General features: G+C 40.8%; 2 protein-coding genes across 2 annotated transcripts in view; one reads left to right on the top strand and one right to left on the bottom strand.

Annotated features, from left to right (window-relative positions):
* pou6f2 (POU class 6 homeobox 2) overlaps positions 1-305 on the bottom strand; it is a 72,988-nt gene extending 72,683 nt beyond the window's left edge. The window contains exon 1 of the mRNA XM_085763258.1: positions 245-305. The gene's annotated coding sequence lies outside the window, so the exon portion shown is untranslated. The remainder of the gene's footprint in view (positions 1-244) is intronic.
* Positions 306-563: 258 nt separating this feature from the next.
* vps41 (VPS41 subunit of HOPS complex) lies at positions 564-17,594 on the top strand. The gene is made up of 28 exons (XM_085763513.1): positions 564-773; positions 1,131-1,169; positions 4,732-4,839; positions 6,379-6,456; positions 8,481-8,555; positions 9,552-9,614; positions 9,710-9,775; positions 11,375-11,494; positions 11,585-11,731; positions 11,827-11,893; positions 12,252-12,349; positions 12,432-12,561; positions 12,696-12,811; positions 12,909-13,027; positions 13,594-13,675; positions 13,810-13,902; positions 14,007-14,134; positions 14,550-14,694; positions 14,897-14,938; positions 15,022-15,072; positions 15,173-15,310; positions 15,403-15,457; positions 15,539-15,679; positions 15,794-15,930; positions 16,703-16,802; positions 16,900-16,944; positions 17,031-17,110; positions 17,245-17,594. Exons 1-28 carry the CDS (start codon positions 756-758, stop codon positions 17,323-17,325), a joined length of 2,562 nt encoding a protein of 853 aa, XP_085619639.1. The 5' UTR covers positions 564-755; the 3' UTR covers positions 17,326-17,594.
* The last annotated feature ends 393 nt before the right edge of the window (positions 17,595-17,987 follow it).

Below are 17,987 nucleotides of genomic sequence, written 5' to 3'. Positions count from 1 at the left end.
CTTCAGAAAAGCCTAAAGTACTTCAAAACTTCTAGTTGAGTATCTGATGTAGTTACTTTCTTCCACTGCTCTCCACTAGACCTGAGCTCTTCCTCCATTACTGCAGCCGTCACGTGTTTCACCTGGGGAAAGTTTATAGGATAGTCTGACATTAATTAATTGTACTTGGCACCTGTTCAAATTGTTGAAGTTCTCATCATAAAATCTCAGTGGAAACATGATTTGTGATTTAAAGTACACCTACCTGTACTTGGCGCTGGAAAAGACTAGACATAAACTTGTATCCTGTGAGAGAGGGTTAACTTAACTCGCTAGCTTAACGTTAACTGTTTTAATATGAAGGTTATTGGGAAAAAAATGGCACTGAACAAGTCTGAACCGAAACAAAGACGAGCTTTAGAGACGTAAGAAGCTTTGTAAAATAGGAACACGTTGGTGGAAAACAAAATGTTGTTGTCACTTGTTTTAAACTCGCACTAATTAGTCCCTCTTCTCTCTACGGTTGGCGTCGTCTCGCTGTCGGCGACGGGAAGACTTCAATACCCACAATGCCTCACGGTTTTAATTCAGTCATGTGATTTAACTTATGACTGCGAGCAGCCTCCGACAACAAACATCATCTGCAGCTGCAAATTGGATGTTTACAACATGAAGCAAAGCTGATTACGACATTGCAGACATTTAACATGCGTTAATAACCAGGCGCTGAGATCTTTAAACGTTTCTGTGTGGATACAACGCTGCCTGATATAACAATGGCGGAAGTGGAAGAGGTAAGCTAATGTTAGCATGCTAAATGTTGATGTTTTTATATCAAAAAAGGGAGGCAGATGACTTGTGAATTATGTCAACTGTATTTTTCTTTTATTTACCTTCTTGTCAACCCGTGTCGTGGTTTCTACAGCACGGGAAACGGATATTTATGAAGATATTAGCTTTACAGTGATGTCACATCTGTATTTTCTCAGCAAACGTGTAACGCTGCTTCATCTTCCCCTAGTTTGAGTTACAATTAAACACAAATGCGTCCAGCTACAAATATCCCACAACTGTACCCTGCTCTGTGTTACACTGGCAGTGAAACCTGTTGTTAGTTTGTTGAAATTCATTTAAAATGTGTCTCCACACAGGGAAGGAAATCAAGTGAGGAATTCACAGATGAGTCTGAGGTAAGACACTCAACAATTATTCATTTGTGTTGTCTTTTCCTTCCTTGCAAAAATAGATAACGTGTTAGGGGGGGAAAAGAAAGTTTATTTGGAGTCAGAGGAGCCAGAGAAAAATTACACCCAGAGATGTCATGCAGTTGCACCAGTATGTCAACATAAAAATGCATCAACACCAACATGTTCTCAGTGTCAGGGGCTGTGAATAGTTGTGTGAATAGTTCTGTCAAGCATGGGTGATGCTTGAACCCAAATAAAGCTCACTGCCTACTGAAAGGACTGTAATGCATAGCTAGCCTTTATCAACCCAGTTTGATCCCGTAAGGATCTTTGTCAGGTTTGAGAGGTGTCAAACACTCATGAATTACAGATAGCTCTCCAGAGCCATCAATATTATGGCTCAGCTTCAGCATGATACAGTACGCCCGAGCTTCTGAGAACCACAAGTAGGCTAAATAAAATATAGCTTTACGCATCAGCCTGGCAGGAAGGGGAGTTTGTCTTGATAGGAAGCAGAGAATAGAATGAAATATCAGGGACAGGCAGCAGCGGACGCTTGTAGCTCTCCGAAGAAAACAGTTCAGAGTGAGCAAGACAAAAAAAGAGAGGAAAATTCCAGGTTTGTAAATAGAAAGAGCTCCGTCCTACATCCTGTTCTCTGTGTGCGCACAGTGTGTTCAGTCCTGTAGAACACAAAAACACTCACAGGGAAACAAGCACCAGGGATTGTGGGATTGCGTGTCTCTTCCAAGTGGCTGCAAGCAGATGTTATTTACTAAGAATATAGTTCTGTACTGTAGTTTGCTTGTGGGAGCAAATGACACATAATAATACAACAGTAACAAACCTATTACACCTGTGTGTCCTCATTTGAAGTACTGAAACAAAATGATCAGATCTACCTGAGGTATTCATATATGGAGAGTCAAAAGAATCACTGATCAGGCAGAAAGTACCTAACCAATTGTTAAATTTTGTCACGTAAATTATTGGAAAAATGTGCAGAGGTGAATCAAGAAGTGGAATCAATACTTTCTTGATATTTTGGAAGATATGTCCTCCTGTTTTAGCCAGATACACATAGTTAGAAAATGTGCTTTTATCTAAAAAGCACATAAAGTTTGGTGGTTGGACTGAAGTAATCAGACCTCTTAGTAAGGTACTGATCCACTGTGAGTGTCCAAAACAGCCCAAATACTTTTATCTGTGGACTTTCCATGTGTCTGCAACTCTACTTGAATCCTGAACACCATCCTTTTCAAAGATGTTCCCTCATTTGGTGCCATGATGACGGTGGTGGAGAGCACCATGCGAGACATTTATCTAAAACCTCCCATGTGCTCAATTTGGTTTCTATCAAAAAGCCATAGCGTGCATTTCACAACATTTTCATACTTCAAACCTACATGCGTCATGTATCTGCATCGGTTATGTTTGTCTGCTCCTTTACACAGATTTTTGCCTTTAATTTATCCTCCACCCTGTCGCCCATGGGTTGCGGGATGATACATTTCTCATCCTAAATGTAAGTTTGTGACTAGTGTGGTGTTCAGTGCGTATCTGAAAGCAGACTGTTATCCTCGATGCAGATAAAAGGCTTGGTTGAAGCTTGTTGTATCTTAACTGCCAATAGGCAAAGACAATGGCAAAGATGGTTACAACACAAAGGCCAGCTCAGTAGTTGACAAAACAAAGAGCAACTTAACAAGAGATGGCAAAAGTTTGAAAATGGGTAGTTTCTCCCTGGGGATGAAGTTTGCCTTTGTTGTTTGATACGCCTTTGAAACCCGTGACAAATGCCCTCGCATCAGAAATCTCACAACCAGAATACACAGGAAATAGCCTAGATATGGCGTTGTTGAGTGGGAAAGGATTGTTTTTGAAAATAACATTTTTTCCACGCTATTGTCCCCCACCTCTAACCCAGTAGCACATAATGGCAGACAATGTTTTGAGTTGATGCACCCTCTGGGCAGCCACAGACTGTGCAGCATTGGTTATAAACTGAATTATGAGTAATATTCAGGCTGTGACTGGCCGCAAACGTCGGCTCACGCTGGAAAGTGTAACACTGTAGAATGCCTTAAGTTTGTTTTATGAAAAGACCAAATTCATGTATTTCACTGGGGATGAATGGTCTCATGGAAAAAAGGAATTACTTTATGCTGCATTTCACGCAAGGTGATGGAAATGTGTCTTTGTGCATACATCGCCTGGTGCACACAGTCAAGACTTATGCATTTCTTTGAAGAGGTCAGAAGAAATGAAGGATTGTATTGTTCTTGCTGAAGTGATGGTGAACAATGGGAATGAAAAACCAAAACGTATTAGTTATTTACCTATTAGTTATTGGTGAATATAGGTCGATGTAGGATTGCTGCTGAGGACTGTGGGACCTATTGTTCATAATCTTCATATAGTTTTATTATATGTGTTTAAAATTATAAATATAGATGAAACAATCAATGGAAAATTGATTGTCGGCTGCTTCTCTTTGTCCTGTGTGAACTAAACAGTTATCTCTTTATTAGGAATATAATAACTCAACTCATTAATCAACCATGTAAATATTATTTACAGCTTAAGTTTATGATTTGTGTAGTTGAACATGAAAAATTGTAAATTGGCATTAAAAAAACAACTGAAAAGTACTATGTGCCATAGGCGTCATAGTGGTGGGTTACTGTTACAAAAAAGTGAAATAAGACAAATGTCGTTTCAAAACCAATTATATCAATCAATCAATCAATCAAATTTTATTTATATAGCACCTTTCAAAGCAAACAGATGCCGTTCAAAGTGCTTTACATTTTGACTGAACAAATAGGAGGTAAAACAAGAAAAGAAAGGAGACTAAATTTATATGCATTGTCTACTTTTTGTTTCATACATGAGGAGTTTTGTCAGATTTACAGAGGAGCATAAGTCATTGCATTAATTAAATGTGATTTTGCATATTGCAAACTTTTTGAGAAATATACTCGATATTTGTATGTTCCGATTGGTTGGTTTTTAACCGTTTATTTGCCCTGCTTTACATAAATGTTTATGTTCGAGTGGGGTGAAGTTAAAGGTGCCATGTGGAGTTTTTTTTCTCTTTATCTTTGAGATTGAATGAATGTGTTGAATGCATTAACAGAGTTATAAACCATTGACTTCCTCTTCTTCACTTCCTTTGGTGTCACTTAGTGTGAAATCGCTTGCAGAATGTAAATAACAGTACATCCTCAAGTATTCGCCTAACAAAAGTTGGACTCACCTGTAAAAACATTGCTCTACAGCACCTCTAGTGGTTCAAAACTCCAACAAGGTGCCTTTAAAGTTGAGTCGCATTGAAAGCGTAGGAAGTCAAGCCACCTCGTTCACAAAGCACAAGGTTTGAATGACTTCATGTGGACATTTGTCTCTCTAAGTTTACTGCATGAAGGGTTTTTGTCAGGGGCTTTCAGAAAGCACTGTGAGCCGGGGCATTTATCAGGGGACGCTCGCTGTGTTGTTGTAATGAATACCTTTTAAGAAAATGATATGGTGAGAGGCCGTCTTAGGAGTCTCCTTTCTCCACCAGGAGGAGGACAGCGAGGAGGAGCCCAAGCTGAAGTACGAGAGGCTCTCCAATGGGGTGACCGAAATCCTCCAGAAGGATGCAGCCAGCTGTATGACCGTCCATGACAAGGTAGAGGTTATCATCCACCGCCACCCACAAGGACATTTCAGTTTTCAAGCCCACCCATCTCAAGTGGCGATTTCTCATTGTTTATGTACACATTTGAGAGATGTCCTCTTTCAAAGTTGGTTTTCATCCTCTCTGTTGAATCTGTAAAGGCAGGCCATTCTTTTCTCACCTTCCCCTGCTTTTCCACTCAGGGAGGTACATCGAGAGACACCCGGCCCCATTGTCTTCTCCTCTTTTTTATTCCCACTGTTGAATGCTGATATTTTTTAAGAGGGCCACTCTCGGCAAGATGGTTAATCGCCGTGGCACCGGCAGCGCACACGCACGCCTGAGCAGAGCAAAAGTCAAACCCAGTCGTGTCTCCTCGCTTGATGTTTTATTAACCGCTATTTATTTTCATTTATTTATCTTTACTTTGAGGATTCAACCCCACCACCCCACCCCAACCCCCCCTCCATTTTTCTTTTATAACCTCAAAACAGCAGCCGTGCCACAGTGAGAGACATTGTTTTGCTGAAATCCAAAATTTGATCTGACTGTCTTTCTTCCTGGGATTTCTGTGCTTGCATACCTTCTGCCATACGCCCCCCCTACCCACCCGCCCACCCACCCCTATGTGGTCACACCAGCCCCCACCAGCCTGCCAAAACTCCCACAACCTTAAAGCCACCGGCAGCACATATTGCCTTATGTTGCCTCATATTTTAAGTGTCTGAATCGGAATTTCATTTGAACAATTCCATTCTGATAAATCCCTTTAAAAGTCGCTCCGCCTCACAAGGTTGAACCCTTTATTTATTTATTTTTGGTTATTTTATTTGGGGAGATTGCAGGGGCTCTGTCTGACATGCTCAGCTGTGCCTGTAAATATAAGCATTTCATTATAGACTGCACTGAAGCATGGTGGGCTCGCCGCACATCCACATGCTGGTCTAGAAGGGAGGGGGATTAGGAGGAGGGCATGGAGCAGGGGCTGGGGTGGAAGAACACACACTTAATCTAATGCCAAAAGCCCCCAGTTTCTATAATTTTTTTGTCCCGGTGGACTCATGTACACACACACTCGCATGCAAGCACGCACACACACACGTTTGCTTGCACTCCTGCTGAAGCACAAAACACAGGAACCAGTTGCTGCTCAGTAGAAATAATAGCTCTGTGCTGGGCAGGGAGGTGATTGGGTTGCATGGGGAGCATGGGAAGAAGTCAGATGTACAGTGCATTTATTATGCTTAAGCATTTTAATTTGAGAAAAAAAAATGCCATTTCACACTGGCTGCTTTAATAAATAGGGCTTTTCCACCCCCTGCAATTTCACAGTTTTGCCTCCAAGCCCACCCAATCCCCACTCTGCCCATGTCGCTCCAGCTCCAGGAAATATTTTTTTATCCTCTTGCACAGCCTTCATCAGCAAAAGATTTTGGAAAAAAATCTTGCACAGCCTTCATCAGAACAAGATTTTTTATTTTTTTTTTCAAAATCTTGAATTGGTCTCAAGTGTTTTCTGGTTTAATTCACACTGCATTTATCCCCTTTCAGTTTCTTGCCCTAGGTACCCATTTTGGAAAGGTCTTCCTTCTGGACATCCAAGGAAATGTAACTCAGAAGTTTGAAATTGTGAGTACATTGATATTCTTTAGGTTGCAACAATTACATTCCTCACGCTCTGTGGTTCATGCACAACACTTTTTACACATGCTAACAGCGTAGCTCTGTGGCTGCTCCATCATTTTGCTCTTGACTGAATTATGTCAACAACTATTGGATGAAGTGTCATGAAATCAACTTTAGACTTTCATGGTCCCCACAGGATAAATTGCAATAACTTTGCTGATCCATTAATGTCTCATCTAGCGCTATCATTAGGTCAAAATCTGACATTCTCATCAGCAAACATTTTATGATGCTAATTTTCCAACATGCAAAATCAGGATGGAGAAGATTTTAATCCTTTTTTGTTAGAGACTCCCACACACTGTCTTTCCGTGCAAAAGGAATGTGTTTATTTACGACGTGTCAGTACTAGACCTTCATCAGACAAACAGTTTGTTAACAATGACAGGGAGTCTTACTGTAGATAATAGAGTGGTTACACACGTGCAGCCCATTGTCATCACGAGGTCAGAGTTTCAATCATGTCATCAAACACAAGACATCATAACAAAAGGAAGAATTATCTAAAGAAATCTTGTGTTTTTTAAAGTTTGTACTAAAACATCATATCCTAACAATACTAATAAGATGAAAACTTCACAGACAGAGCATCGTCAGACTGTTATGACATATACAGCAGGTAACAGAGTAACTCATCATTTTTAATAGGACAGTAAGCAGCTGCCTCTCGATCCATAATGTTGTTCCCAGACGTCCTCGCATACCTGCGTAACGAGTCGACTGTTGCGATGTGCTTGTGATATGTGAGACCATCAAGCAAAGGCCATGTATTTGTATTTTTAAGGTTAAGTCTACTTTTCTCAGTCAGGAGCTTTAGTGCTTATTTCAAAGTGTTCAAACTAGACCTTCATAAGTGACACAGCTCTAACATCCAAAGTACAGTGTATTGTATCTTAGCCAGTTTCTCAATACGAACGTCTCTCTCTTGACTGAAGCAGGCCTGTGTCCCCTGATTGCCAGAGCCATTACTATTATTTATAGTCCTTGTGTTGTCGTTCTCAAAATGGGGAGGAAGTCTCGGACATAACGTGTACAGGTCAGACAGACTGGGCCATTAAAATCCAGATTAAATCCCCAAAGGATACAAGAGGGCACATTTGGGGCTTTTGCATTAAACCATGAAGGAAATTTTCAAGTGTTGGGTCTATCAACAGAAATGATCTTGCTTATTCACAGACTCTATTTTACTTTTGCCAATATATTTCTCCTCACTTGATCTGGAGGGAATGAGCTCAGAGCTGTAATTTAATTTAGAAGTCCAAAAAAAAAAAGAAAGAAAAAAAAAAAGGTTTGGTAATCACGGCTGATTTGGCCGGCACAAAGGAGCCATTTTACATTACTGTACCTGCGCTCGTGCTTCTAACTGTAGCATTCCTGCTGAGCACATTGATTCAAGTGCTCACCTAAGCACCTCACCGCCAGTCATCAGCCCCCTCTCTGAAAGAAAAGAAAAAAAGAGAGACACCGCTGAATTGTGGCTGATGGATTTGTGACGTCGTTTGATAATGAGACATTCAGAATCTTGTGAAAAGCAGATTTAATATGCACCACATAATACGATACCCAGGTGAAACTATTGCACTGGAGAAAATGTAAATATATGATGCAAAAAGTTTTCTTCTTTTAGTCTACACAGCAAAGTCGACCCTTAAGGGATGTTTTTAAGTAACATTTCCTGTAATTTATGCTATTCGCTTGATCCTTTTATCTAAAGAGCCTTATAGTCTTGTGCTTGTCTCAAATTTAAAAGCATCAGCAGTGAGGGGACCCCTAACCCTCTAAGTATTAATGCCATGCTCCATGCATTGACACATATGGGACCATGCATCCATTACAAACTCAAATGTTTTTTTTTTCGCTTTTTCTGGCATTTCACTTAGTGGGGTAAAATGTCAGCCAGCAACATTTGGCCACAAAGATATTCGCTCGCCTCTAAAAAAAGATGCCATGATATTGTGTCTCCACAGAGTTCAGTGAAGATCAACCAGATCAGTCTGGATGAAAGTGGAGAGCATGTGGGCATCTGCTCCGAGGATGGGAAGGTGAGATGTCGCCGCTCATCACCGCTGGTTACTGATCCTTGGGCCTGCAGCGAAGAATCGCCAATCGGTGTTTCTCATCTTCCATAATTCATCCTCAGGATCATATAAAACTCCATCTTATCAGTCTTAAACCTTATGCTAATGATGTGGAACTTGGGGTGTGTTTGGGAGTGAATTTTTTAGAAGGTACTCCTCTCACTGTCAGAGCATTAACCTGGAGTTTTATCTCCACCATATCTACACATAAACCCATATTTTTTTCATGATGTGCGAATTTATAAAAAGCTCGTACCAATTTTGAAGAGTAGGGGAGAGGATTGCACTCAGATCCGTTGAGCTGTCAGTCAGCCATCAGCCGTCTATGGATACCCTCTCCATGTTCTCCACCTTGCTGTTATCTTGTCTCTTCTCATCATTACCACCATCCTTCATGGATTTCACAGTCAAGATATGCCGTCTGATATCACCCCCTCCACACACACGCACACGCACACATTTCGAGTACTTTGGTGGCAAAAACAAGATCTTGTCGTACAAAAAAGTGGAGCAGACAATTAAAATCAATGCTACAGCAATTGTTTGCCCTCAACCAATTCAGCTGGCTGTTAATCCTTTGAAATCTAACTTAATCCTTAATCAGTGGTGCGGCAAAAAAAAAGATGGCATCAGAGTTTCATATTATTCCCATACTTAAAAAAACTCTCCTTTTTGGGGCCTCAGATAAAGGAAAAGGGGGCGTCGTGTACTCTAATGGTACATCGGAGGTTGCTGTGTTCAAGTCCAAGATTAGGACCCCTGTTTCTAAACCCTGCAGGGTTCAGAGAATCAACCTGTCCACTAATTGGTGACCCAGCGGAGAAGTAGGGAGCCAATCAAAGTCTTTTCTGACCACATTTCTCCCCGCTGGCCTTAGATAGTTGCAGAGACAGCAATTAAAGGAGACATTTTGAGTTATTCACCTTTGCTTGGCATTTTGCTGTCTCATCTCTGTTTCAGGTTCAAGTGTTTGGCCTCTATACGAGAGAGGGCTTCCATGAAAACTTTGACTGTCCCATCAAAGTAAGTTGTGCCTCCTCACGCACCCTATTGCATTGTGGAAGAAGAAAAAAGTTGAACCTCACGGCCTCATACATCCCCTGTTCATTGTTTCGTAGGTGGTCGCGTTACACCCTCAATTTACCAGATCCAACTACAAACAGTTTGTCACTGGGGGCAACAAGGTAGGTTTGAGTAGTGCTCTATACCCGTGCATTCTCAGTGTACAGTTTCTTGCCATTTTTAGGCATTTCCTGCCACAATAATTCATCCTGATTGTGTCCGGGTGAAGGCGAGCCCTGCAAAACCTTCTCACTTTGGTTCGGCTGAAGGCGATGTACAGGCCTTTGTCTGGTGTGAAAGGCTCTTACTTTTCTGTCTCTTTGCTGGAGTGCTCTCGGGAGAGCTGCCCATTTTCACAAAGTGCTGTTCGCTCAACAGTGTTTGAAAGGCAATACTTCACAAGCACAGCAAATAGATGTCATTATCAAGAGGGTACATAGTCTTAGGGTTTCCGGGCGCATACAGTGATCTCTTTCCTGAACGCTGTCTCCGGAAGGTATGTCACTACGGCAAGGTGAAAACTGTTTTAGACATTAGATTTGTCTTTTTTTTCCCCCTTTGGAAGTAAAACCTACCGCACATTACCACATGCCAATTACACTACTAAGACCTGCACCGATGTGGCAGCATTGCACAGCCACCCATAAATAAAGTATACTGACATTTATACAACAGGGGTGAGGAAAAACAACTTTTTTATGAAACCCCATTGTTAGTGTTACTTTGCCATTTTCTTTCAATTGGCGCTGATTCCTCTCAGTTCCAAGTTGTGAAGGCCTCCACAAGGTGCCTGTGATGAAAATCAATAAGCCTCAACGGGAGCCACGTCCTGTCACAGGAAATTCAATTTTGTCTCCACAGTTCTTTTGTCATATCATCTCTTTGTAGAGCAAACTGTTTATTAACATAGCCCAACTGCTGAATTAAAGAGCCTATACAACCTTCTCTTGGCCTCCGTGGTAATATAATGTGCTTTTTTTGGGTGGGCTTCTTTGTATCGGCTTATTTTGTGAGGACAGTAACAATGCAGGGAATGTGAAAGACGGGCTTTGTCCTCCTCCCCTGCCTGTACAGCACAAGGCCTGGACATAGAACCACGATTGATTAGGTAGATCTGGCCACCTTGATGCCACATTACAATGTGGTTAAAAAAAAAAAAACTCAGATGGCGCTCACAACAGTCTGACTGAGCTCCTCCACACAGGACAGTACACATACAGCGTGTTTAAATCTATATACTTCCTATTTCTATGTTTTACTCCATCTACAGTGACTATGACAAATGGTGTGTATCCTAAAGAAGCCATAACCATTAGGATTAAAATGAGAGGGATGTACGAAATCATTCGTGACACCAGCCATGTGAATCTTAAAAATGACTTCCTCCACCACTGAATGTGAAGCTTTCTAACTCAGATGGCCTATAATGAGCAGTCCATCTTGTCTTTGTGCCTAAATGCTATGAAGTGGAATTAAGATCTGGATATAAGGATTAAAATCAGATTTTACTTCATTATGTGCCAGAAAGTGGCCCACAGTTTAAGTTAGATCTGTATGGCTGCTTCGCCCTTTCATCAGACGCAGCTCCTGACTGCTGTGTAATGTGCTGTTCATCTACTGCCCTCTGTAGGTAGTACAGAGCAACTGCAGTCTTTAGTTGCTGCCAACTCAGCTCAGTGTGGTACAGTATTAACTATTGTCCCGACTCCTTTTCCTTGAAGCTTCTTCTGTATGAAAGAAACTGGCTGAATCGCTGGAAGACGTCTCTTCTACATGAAGGCGAGGGCTCCATCACTAATATCAAGTGGAGAGCCAATCTCATCGCCTGGGCAAACAACGTGGTGAGTGCTTGGTGACTCACTCCACATAAAAAGAGCAATAGGGATTCTAAATAAAGCTAAAAATGTGTTTTCTTTGCTGGTGTCTCGCAGGGAGTTAAAATCTATGACATCAGCACAAAACAGCGGATCACCAATGTGCTGCGGGACAACGTCAGTCTGAGGCCCGATATGTACCCGTGCAGCCTGTGCTGGAAAGACAACACCACTCTCATTGTGGGCTGGGGTACCTCCATTAAGGTTTGCTTTGTTTATCTTCTTCATTTACCAGTCATTACATGCACCAGCTGCTGAAGTTTTTCAGCACATTGTTTTTTTTTTAAATTTCTCCCCAGATGTGTGTTGTGAAAGAACGAAATCCTACTGAAATGAGGGATCTGCCCAGTCGCTATGTGGAAATAGGTATAAATTACACTGTACATTATGATGAACATCATCTGTAGAACACTTTTTCAAAAGAAAAAGCTAGCTAAGTGTTTCATTACATAATAATAATAATAATCAAAAGCAAAATTGGAAATGATTTTGCAACATAAAATTGCAACAGGCAGTGCAATAAAAAATGAAGTGGCTTCTCCTCTTGGTTCCTACAAAGTGAATAATTTGAGGATATTAATCTATAATGGATAATTAGAATATTATGATTTAAGTCCTTTGTTACCAACCCTGTCTTATTAATAGATTAAATTCACTAGAACAAGACGATAATATAGTGTATTCTCTTCTAATTAGTCTCTCTTTCTGTGTCTCTTTCCAACAGTGTCTGCGTTTGAGACAGAGTTTTTCATCAGTGGCCTGGCGCCGCTGGCAGATCAGCTGGTCACCCTGTTCTTTGTGAAGGAAAACTCTGACCAGATGGTAAAAAAATACTTCTTTTTACACACAGTCTAAATCAATAACCATTTTATTACTGAGATGTGTGTTTGTGTTTGCGGTACAGGACGAGGAGTTTCGCGCGCGGCCTCGTCTCGACATCATCCAGCCTCTGCCTGAGACCTGCGAGGAAATCTCCTCGGACGCGCTGACTGTGCGCAACTTCCAAGACAACGAGTGCAGAGACTATCGGCTCGGTGAGACTATAAAAACCGCCCCGGGAGAAATGTCACGCAGCTTTTTACTGCGCTCTGATTTCATTACTCGCCCACTGTCAAATGTCAGCTGTAATGCGCAGTATGCAGAGGCATAAATGTATTTTCATTAACAGAGCATTCAGAGGGAGAGTCGCTCTTCTACATCATCAGTCCCAAAGACATTGTTGTGGCCAAGGAGCGAGACCAAGATGACCATATTGATTGGCTTCTTGAGAAGAAGAAATATGAGGTTTGCATTGCTGGATTTTATGAACGTTGCAAAAGGTTACGGTCTTTAATGTCAGAGTTTAACGCTGTGTCCTATTACTGTGGTTGAACTGTGACAGGAGGCACTGATGGCTGCAGAGATCAGCTTCAAAAACATTAAGAGACATGACGTGCAGAAAATTGGGATGGCTTACATCAATCATTTAGTGGAGAAGGGAGACTATGACAGCGCTGCAAGGTAGGTTTTCCAAGTTGTAAGGTCAGATGAGGTGTGTGGGGGGATGCATATAAGCAGAAACTAATTTACTTCTTATCATTTATTAATAATTCAGAAAGAATAAACATTATGAAATATAATGTATTTGTGTGTTTTTTCTATAAATCTCAGCAGTTGATGAGATCTTAAGTTAAAACTGACCTGAGGGAGAAACATGTCCTTTTTTTTTATTGAGTGATAAATTTAATAATAATAATAAATTTTATTTATAAGCGCTTTTCCAAAAGCTCAAAGACACTTTACATACAATAAATGCAGTTAAGAACACAAGACAATGAACACAAGAACACACAAGAACACAAGACAATGTGATGACCTTAACTTTATACTTTGCCAAAAAAAAATCTTAATTACTTTTTCCTTGGCAGATTTTTCCAAGGTCAAAAGACTTTTATTCTGAAAAGTCAAATCATTTTCGACCAATCATTCATATATAACATTGATTTTGTTGATATATGTGATTGTACAGCAACATTTGTGTCAGTCATTAATCTGTCTGATTCATGTGTTTTGTTTTTTCACTTCAGGAAGTGTCAAAAGGTTCTTGGGAAAAACATGGAATTGTGGGAAAATGAAGTCTACAGGTTCAAGACTATCGGGCAGCTAAAGGTAGAATAACACAACTCTTGTCAGATTTCAGCCAAAACAAATTTCCGTTCCTTGATTTTTACAGTTGATACAGTTATGAATTGATGATGATGTTCGATGTCTCTTATCAATATTGCTCCTCTCGCCATCTGCAGGCCATCAGTCAGTACTTACCCAGAGGAGATCTGCGCCTCAGACCAGCCATCTATGAAATGATCCTGCACGAGTTCCTCAGGACTGATTATGAGGTACTTTGTCCTCCGCGAGTCTCCTCGCCCTGTGACAAATCCACTTTTCATGAGCCGGTTGATAAACGTCATCTTAACTCACCGACTTGTCTTTTCCTCAAAAGGGTTTTGCCACGCTGATCCGGGAATGGCCTGGAGAGCTTTACAATAACATGGCCATCGTTCAGGCCGTCACAGATCACCTGAAGAGGGATCCCACTAACAGCACCCTGCTCACCACCCTGGCTGAACTGTGAGCTGACACTTTATTGAGTGCAACACAAGAGTTTAAATGTAGACTTGTGCATCTTTTATGTGAATTGACTTGACATGACTTGTTTTTGTTTTTTTTATATTGGTGACACTTTGAGCAACACTTTATATACTATACTGTTCCTCATAAAATTGGAATAAGATCAAGGTTTTTCTTGATAGATAAAGTGTATATCTTCTCAAAACTTTATTGGTCAATCTCTTCCAAACACACAACCGTGAAAATTAAACCACAGTAAACCTTTATAATAGTAATAAAAAGAGGAATGTGTCTGAAAACAAAATGATTCCAACTTATTAGGCAGCAGTGTATATGTTTGCAATAAACTATCTGCTGTGAGAAGAAACTGAAATGAAATCTACATTTACGGAATAACTTTGATGCTTTCTTCCAGGTACACCTACGACCAGCGGTACGACAGAGCCTTAGAAATCTACCTGAGACTGAGGCACAAAGACGTTTACCAGCTGATCCACAAACACAACCTGTTCTCATCCATAGAAGACAAGATCGTGCTTCTCATGGATTTTGATAAAGAGGTAAAAGACAATTCATATGACAACTTATTTTTGTACAATTGTGTTGTGTAAATCTGTGTACAGTACTCAGTCATTGAGTCTCACAGTCTACTATCGTCCTGTTTGAAATACAAAGAATTATCAAAAAAAAAGACAAATCATAAATTAAGGGTTTGCATATTTTAATCATCACATTAATGTTTTTATGTCCTTCTGAATTCAGAAAGCTGTTGACATGCTGCTCGATAATGAAGACAAGATATCGGTAAGTGAACCTCTCACTCATCTGTCTAGGAACATGTTGATGAAAACACATGACTCAGATTTTTCTCTTCTCTCTGCTAACAGACAGACAGGGTGGTCGAAGAACTTGCAGACAGACCTGAGCTTCTACATGTGGTAAACAGAGATAGATGTAACATTTAAATATAATCAGGTTAGGTTTCAAAAATTCAATTGAGGACTAATTTTATTGTTTGTTTGTTTTTTTCTGCCACAGTATCTCCATAAATTATTCAAGCGGGACCACCACAAAGGCCAAAAGTACCACGAGAGGCAGATCGGCCTGTATGCCGAGTATGACCGACCGAATCTGTTGCCTTTCCTGAGAGACAGCACACACTGCCCTCTTGAAAAGGTACAGTCACGTGTCCTGTCGCACAATCCACATCTCCATAAGGTACAACACATCAGTTATGTCGTCTCCTCCTCTCTGTCCCTCCGTCTTAGGCTCTTGAGATTTGTCAGCAGAGGAACTTTGTGGAGGAGACCGTCTTCCTGCTCAGTAAGTGTTTCATGAATGTTTGTGTCCTTATACTGTGTTTGAAATGATATGTCGGGCATTAATCTGCCATGTTGCTCCCAGGCAGGATGGGGAACTGCAGACGAGCTCTGCAGATGATCATGGAGGAGCTGGAGGACGTGGACAAAGCCATCGAGTTTGCTAAAGAGCAGGACGATGCGGAACTGTGGGAAGATCTCATCTCTTACTCCATTGACAAACCACGTATGACACTGTCTCCTATTGACCCTGTTATTCCAATCATCTGTCTTTCTTTGTCATTTTCTCACCCTCTATAATATCTCTTTGTGTTCATCGCCCCCGCTATTTTCTCCCCAGCATTCATCACCGGCCTCCTTAATAACATCGGCACTCATGTGGATCCCATCCTGCTCATCCATCGCATTAAGGAGGGCATGGAGATCCCAAACCTCAGAGATTCACTGGTGAAGATCCTTCAAGACTACAACCTCCAGGTCAGACGTGTTTCCTCTCCATTAGCTGTATCACTTCACATCTTTATGACTCAGAAATAACATCAATATGGTCGGGTTAGTGTTGCATTAATACTTTGTCTGTCAGAAGATCAGTTTGCTCCATCTGAGTACAGCAATATATTCTAATTTAGTTTCTCTTACACAACGAGAGAGAGAGAGAAGACCCCAGGTCTCACATATCTGCAGAATGTCAGAGATAAAACAATAAAGTCCAGGACCTGTCTCCAGTGTGGTCCTTAATGTAAAGACAAGAGACTAAGCACCGTGGTGACATCATACTACTAACAGTAAGAAGTAGTAACATGTATTATCATCAGTAAAGTTTTATTAATAGAGAGTTAGTGGCACTCTACTGCACCACTTTTGTTTTATGATGAGAGTGATGATACGAGAGACTTAAAAAAAAAAATCATATAACCTCAGTAGCACCATTTACAAATTTATCACTGCAGCAATAATTAGGGTGATTTTTAGAGGAGAAATATTAAAGCCCCACAGATGTTTTAAGACATGTGAAAATACCCCACTTGGAATAATGATTTGTGTCTCAGATTTTTTTTTTTCTCCATAAAAAGTTCAATGACTTTGTTAAAAACAATCTCTTTGCTCCCTCCCTAGACCATGAATTAGCAAATATTCTTTATTTTAAGTTTGTAAATCACATCACATACTGGCTTCCAAACTATTCATTTTACTAGATCCTGCTCATACGAGAAATTTAGAAACTAGCGTTTGTTTCCCTGTTTTGCAGATTCTGTTGAGAGAAGGTTGTAAGAAGATCCTGGTGGCCGACTCTCTGTCCCTTCTGCAGAAGATGCACCGAACACAGATGAGAGGAGTCAGGGTCGATGGTGAGCGCTCCTCTCCTGACATCCAAGCAGTAACGGCACACATTAAATACCTTTAAACTGAACCTTTTAACGCTGTTGTTGCTGGTTTTCTTCTCAGAGGAGAACATTTGTGAGTCATGCCATACTACAATCTTACCATCAGGTAGGTCGTTTATGTTGCTGTATGCATTGTCATGTTGCATTTAAAGGTTATTTGTGTCTTATTTATACCTCACACCTATGTTGCAGACATGGCCAAACCCTTCGGCGTGGTCGTCTTTCACTGCAGACATATGTTTCACAAAGAATGTTTACCATCCCCAGGAACAGTGAGTAACCATAGAGTCTGTGTTCATTGTGTTTAATGTTGAACTCTACATGAATCGCATTCACTCGTCACCTGTTTCTTCAGGAAATATTCTATTTCATCTCAGAGGATCAAACATAACTTTCCCTGTTTCAGATTCATGGAGTCCAGTTCTGTAACATCTGCAGTGCAAAGAGGCGTGGGCCAGGAAGCGGAATACTTGAGATGAAAAAGTAATGAGGATTTATGCGCTCACAATGTTATTATTGACGCTTCTATCTTCCCCCTGTTGCTCTCCCTTTACTGTCAGTGCATTGATCAATAAATATCACTTTCCCTCAGCCGCTGAACTGTGCACTTGCAAAAATGCAAAACATTTATATCTGATTGTCTCTGTATATTTAAATCTAACAACTGTAAAGTGCTGCACTTGTTTTGCTTGCCACTAATACGATTTGGTGATGAAAAGTCTGCAACGTCTGAAAAATAAAATCACATAAAAACTGCCTGGTTTGTGTCTGGTAATTATGTATGTCTTCCCCATAACTCAGTTTAAGTCACTCCTGTCAAGTAAAGATGTGTGAGAAGAATTTATTTACAAGTGTGATAGTTTTATCCAAGACAAACTCTGAGTTTAATTAGATCCTGACTCTCTCAGTTCTGCTCTGCTGCTGCAGTTGTAGCTACTGCTCTGACTTGCCACAGTGTTGTGGGTGGTATAATATTGTCCAAGATGTCCTGCATCTTACTTTGTATGTGTATGCAAGATGCCCTGGATGAGACTAGACAAATACGGTTCTAGTCTTTTTTGACCAGCTTGTCCAGTCTCCTCGTGTTGAGGTCAGACTTGCCTTGGCACCAGCAGACTGCAGCATAAAACACACACTGGCCACCGGTGA

The sequence above is a fragment of the Trachurus japonicus genome, chromosome 20 (genome assembly GCF_045865225.1).
Source record: "Trachurus japonicus isolate A0001 chromosome 20, Traja_1.0".
Lineage (NCBI taxonomy): Eukaryota > Metazoa > Chordata > Actinopteri > Carangiformes > Carangidae > Trachurus > Trachurus japonicus.
The sequence above is the reverse complement of the archived record's forward strand: the minus strand, read 5'-3'. Positions and strand labels throughout refer to the sequence as shown.

What these genes read in the sequence shown, in the direction of transcription:
- vps41 (XM_085763513.1), top strand. An exon ending in TTGTCACTGGGGGCAACAAG is followed by an intron (nt 9,776 to 11,374) that starts GTAGGTTTGAGT and finishes TTTTCCTTGAAG; the next exon opens with CTTCTTCTGTATGAAAGAAA. An exon ending in TCGCCTGGGCAAACAACGTG is followed by an intron (nt 11,495 to 11,584) that starts GTGAGTGCTTGG and finishes GGTGTCTCGCAG; the next exon opens with GGAGTTAAAATCTATGACAT.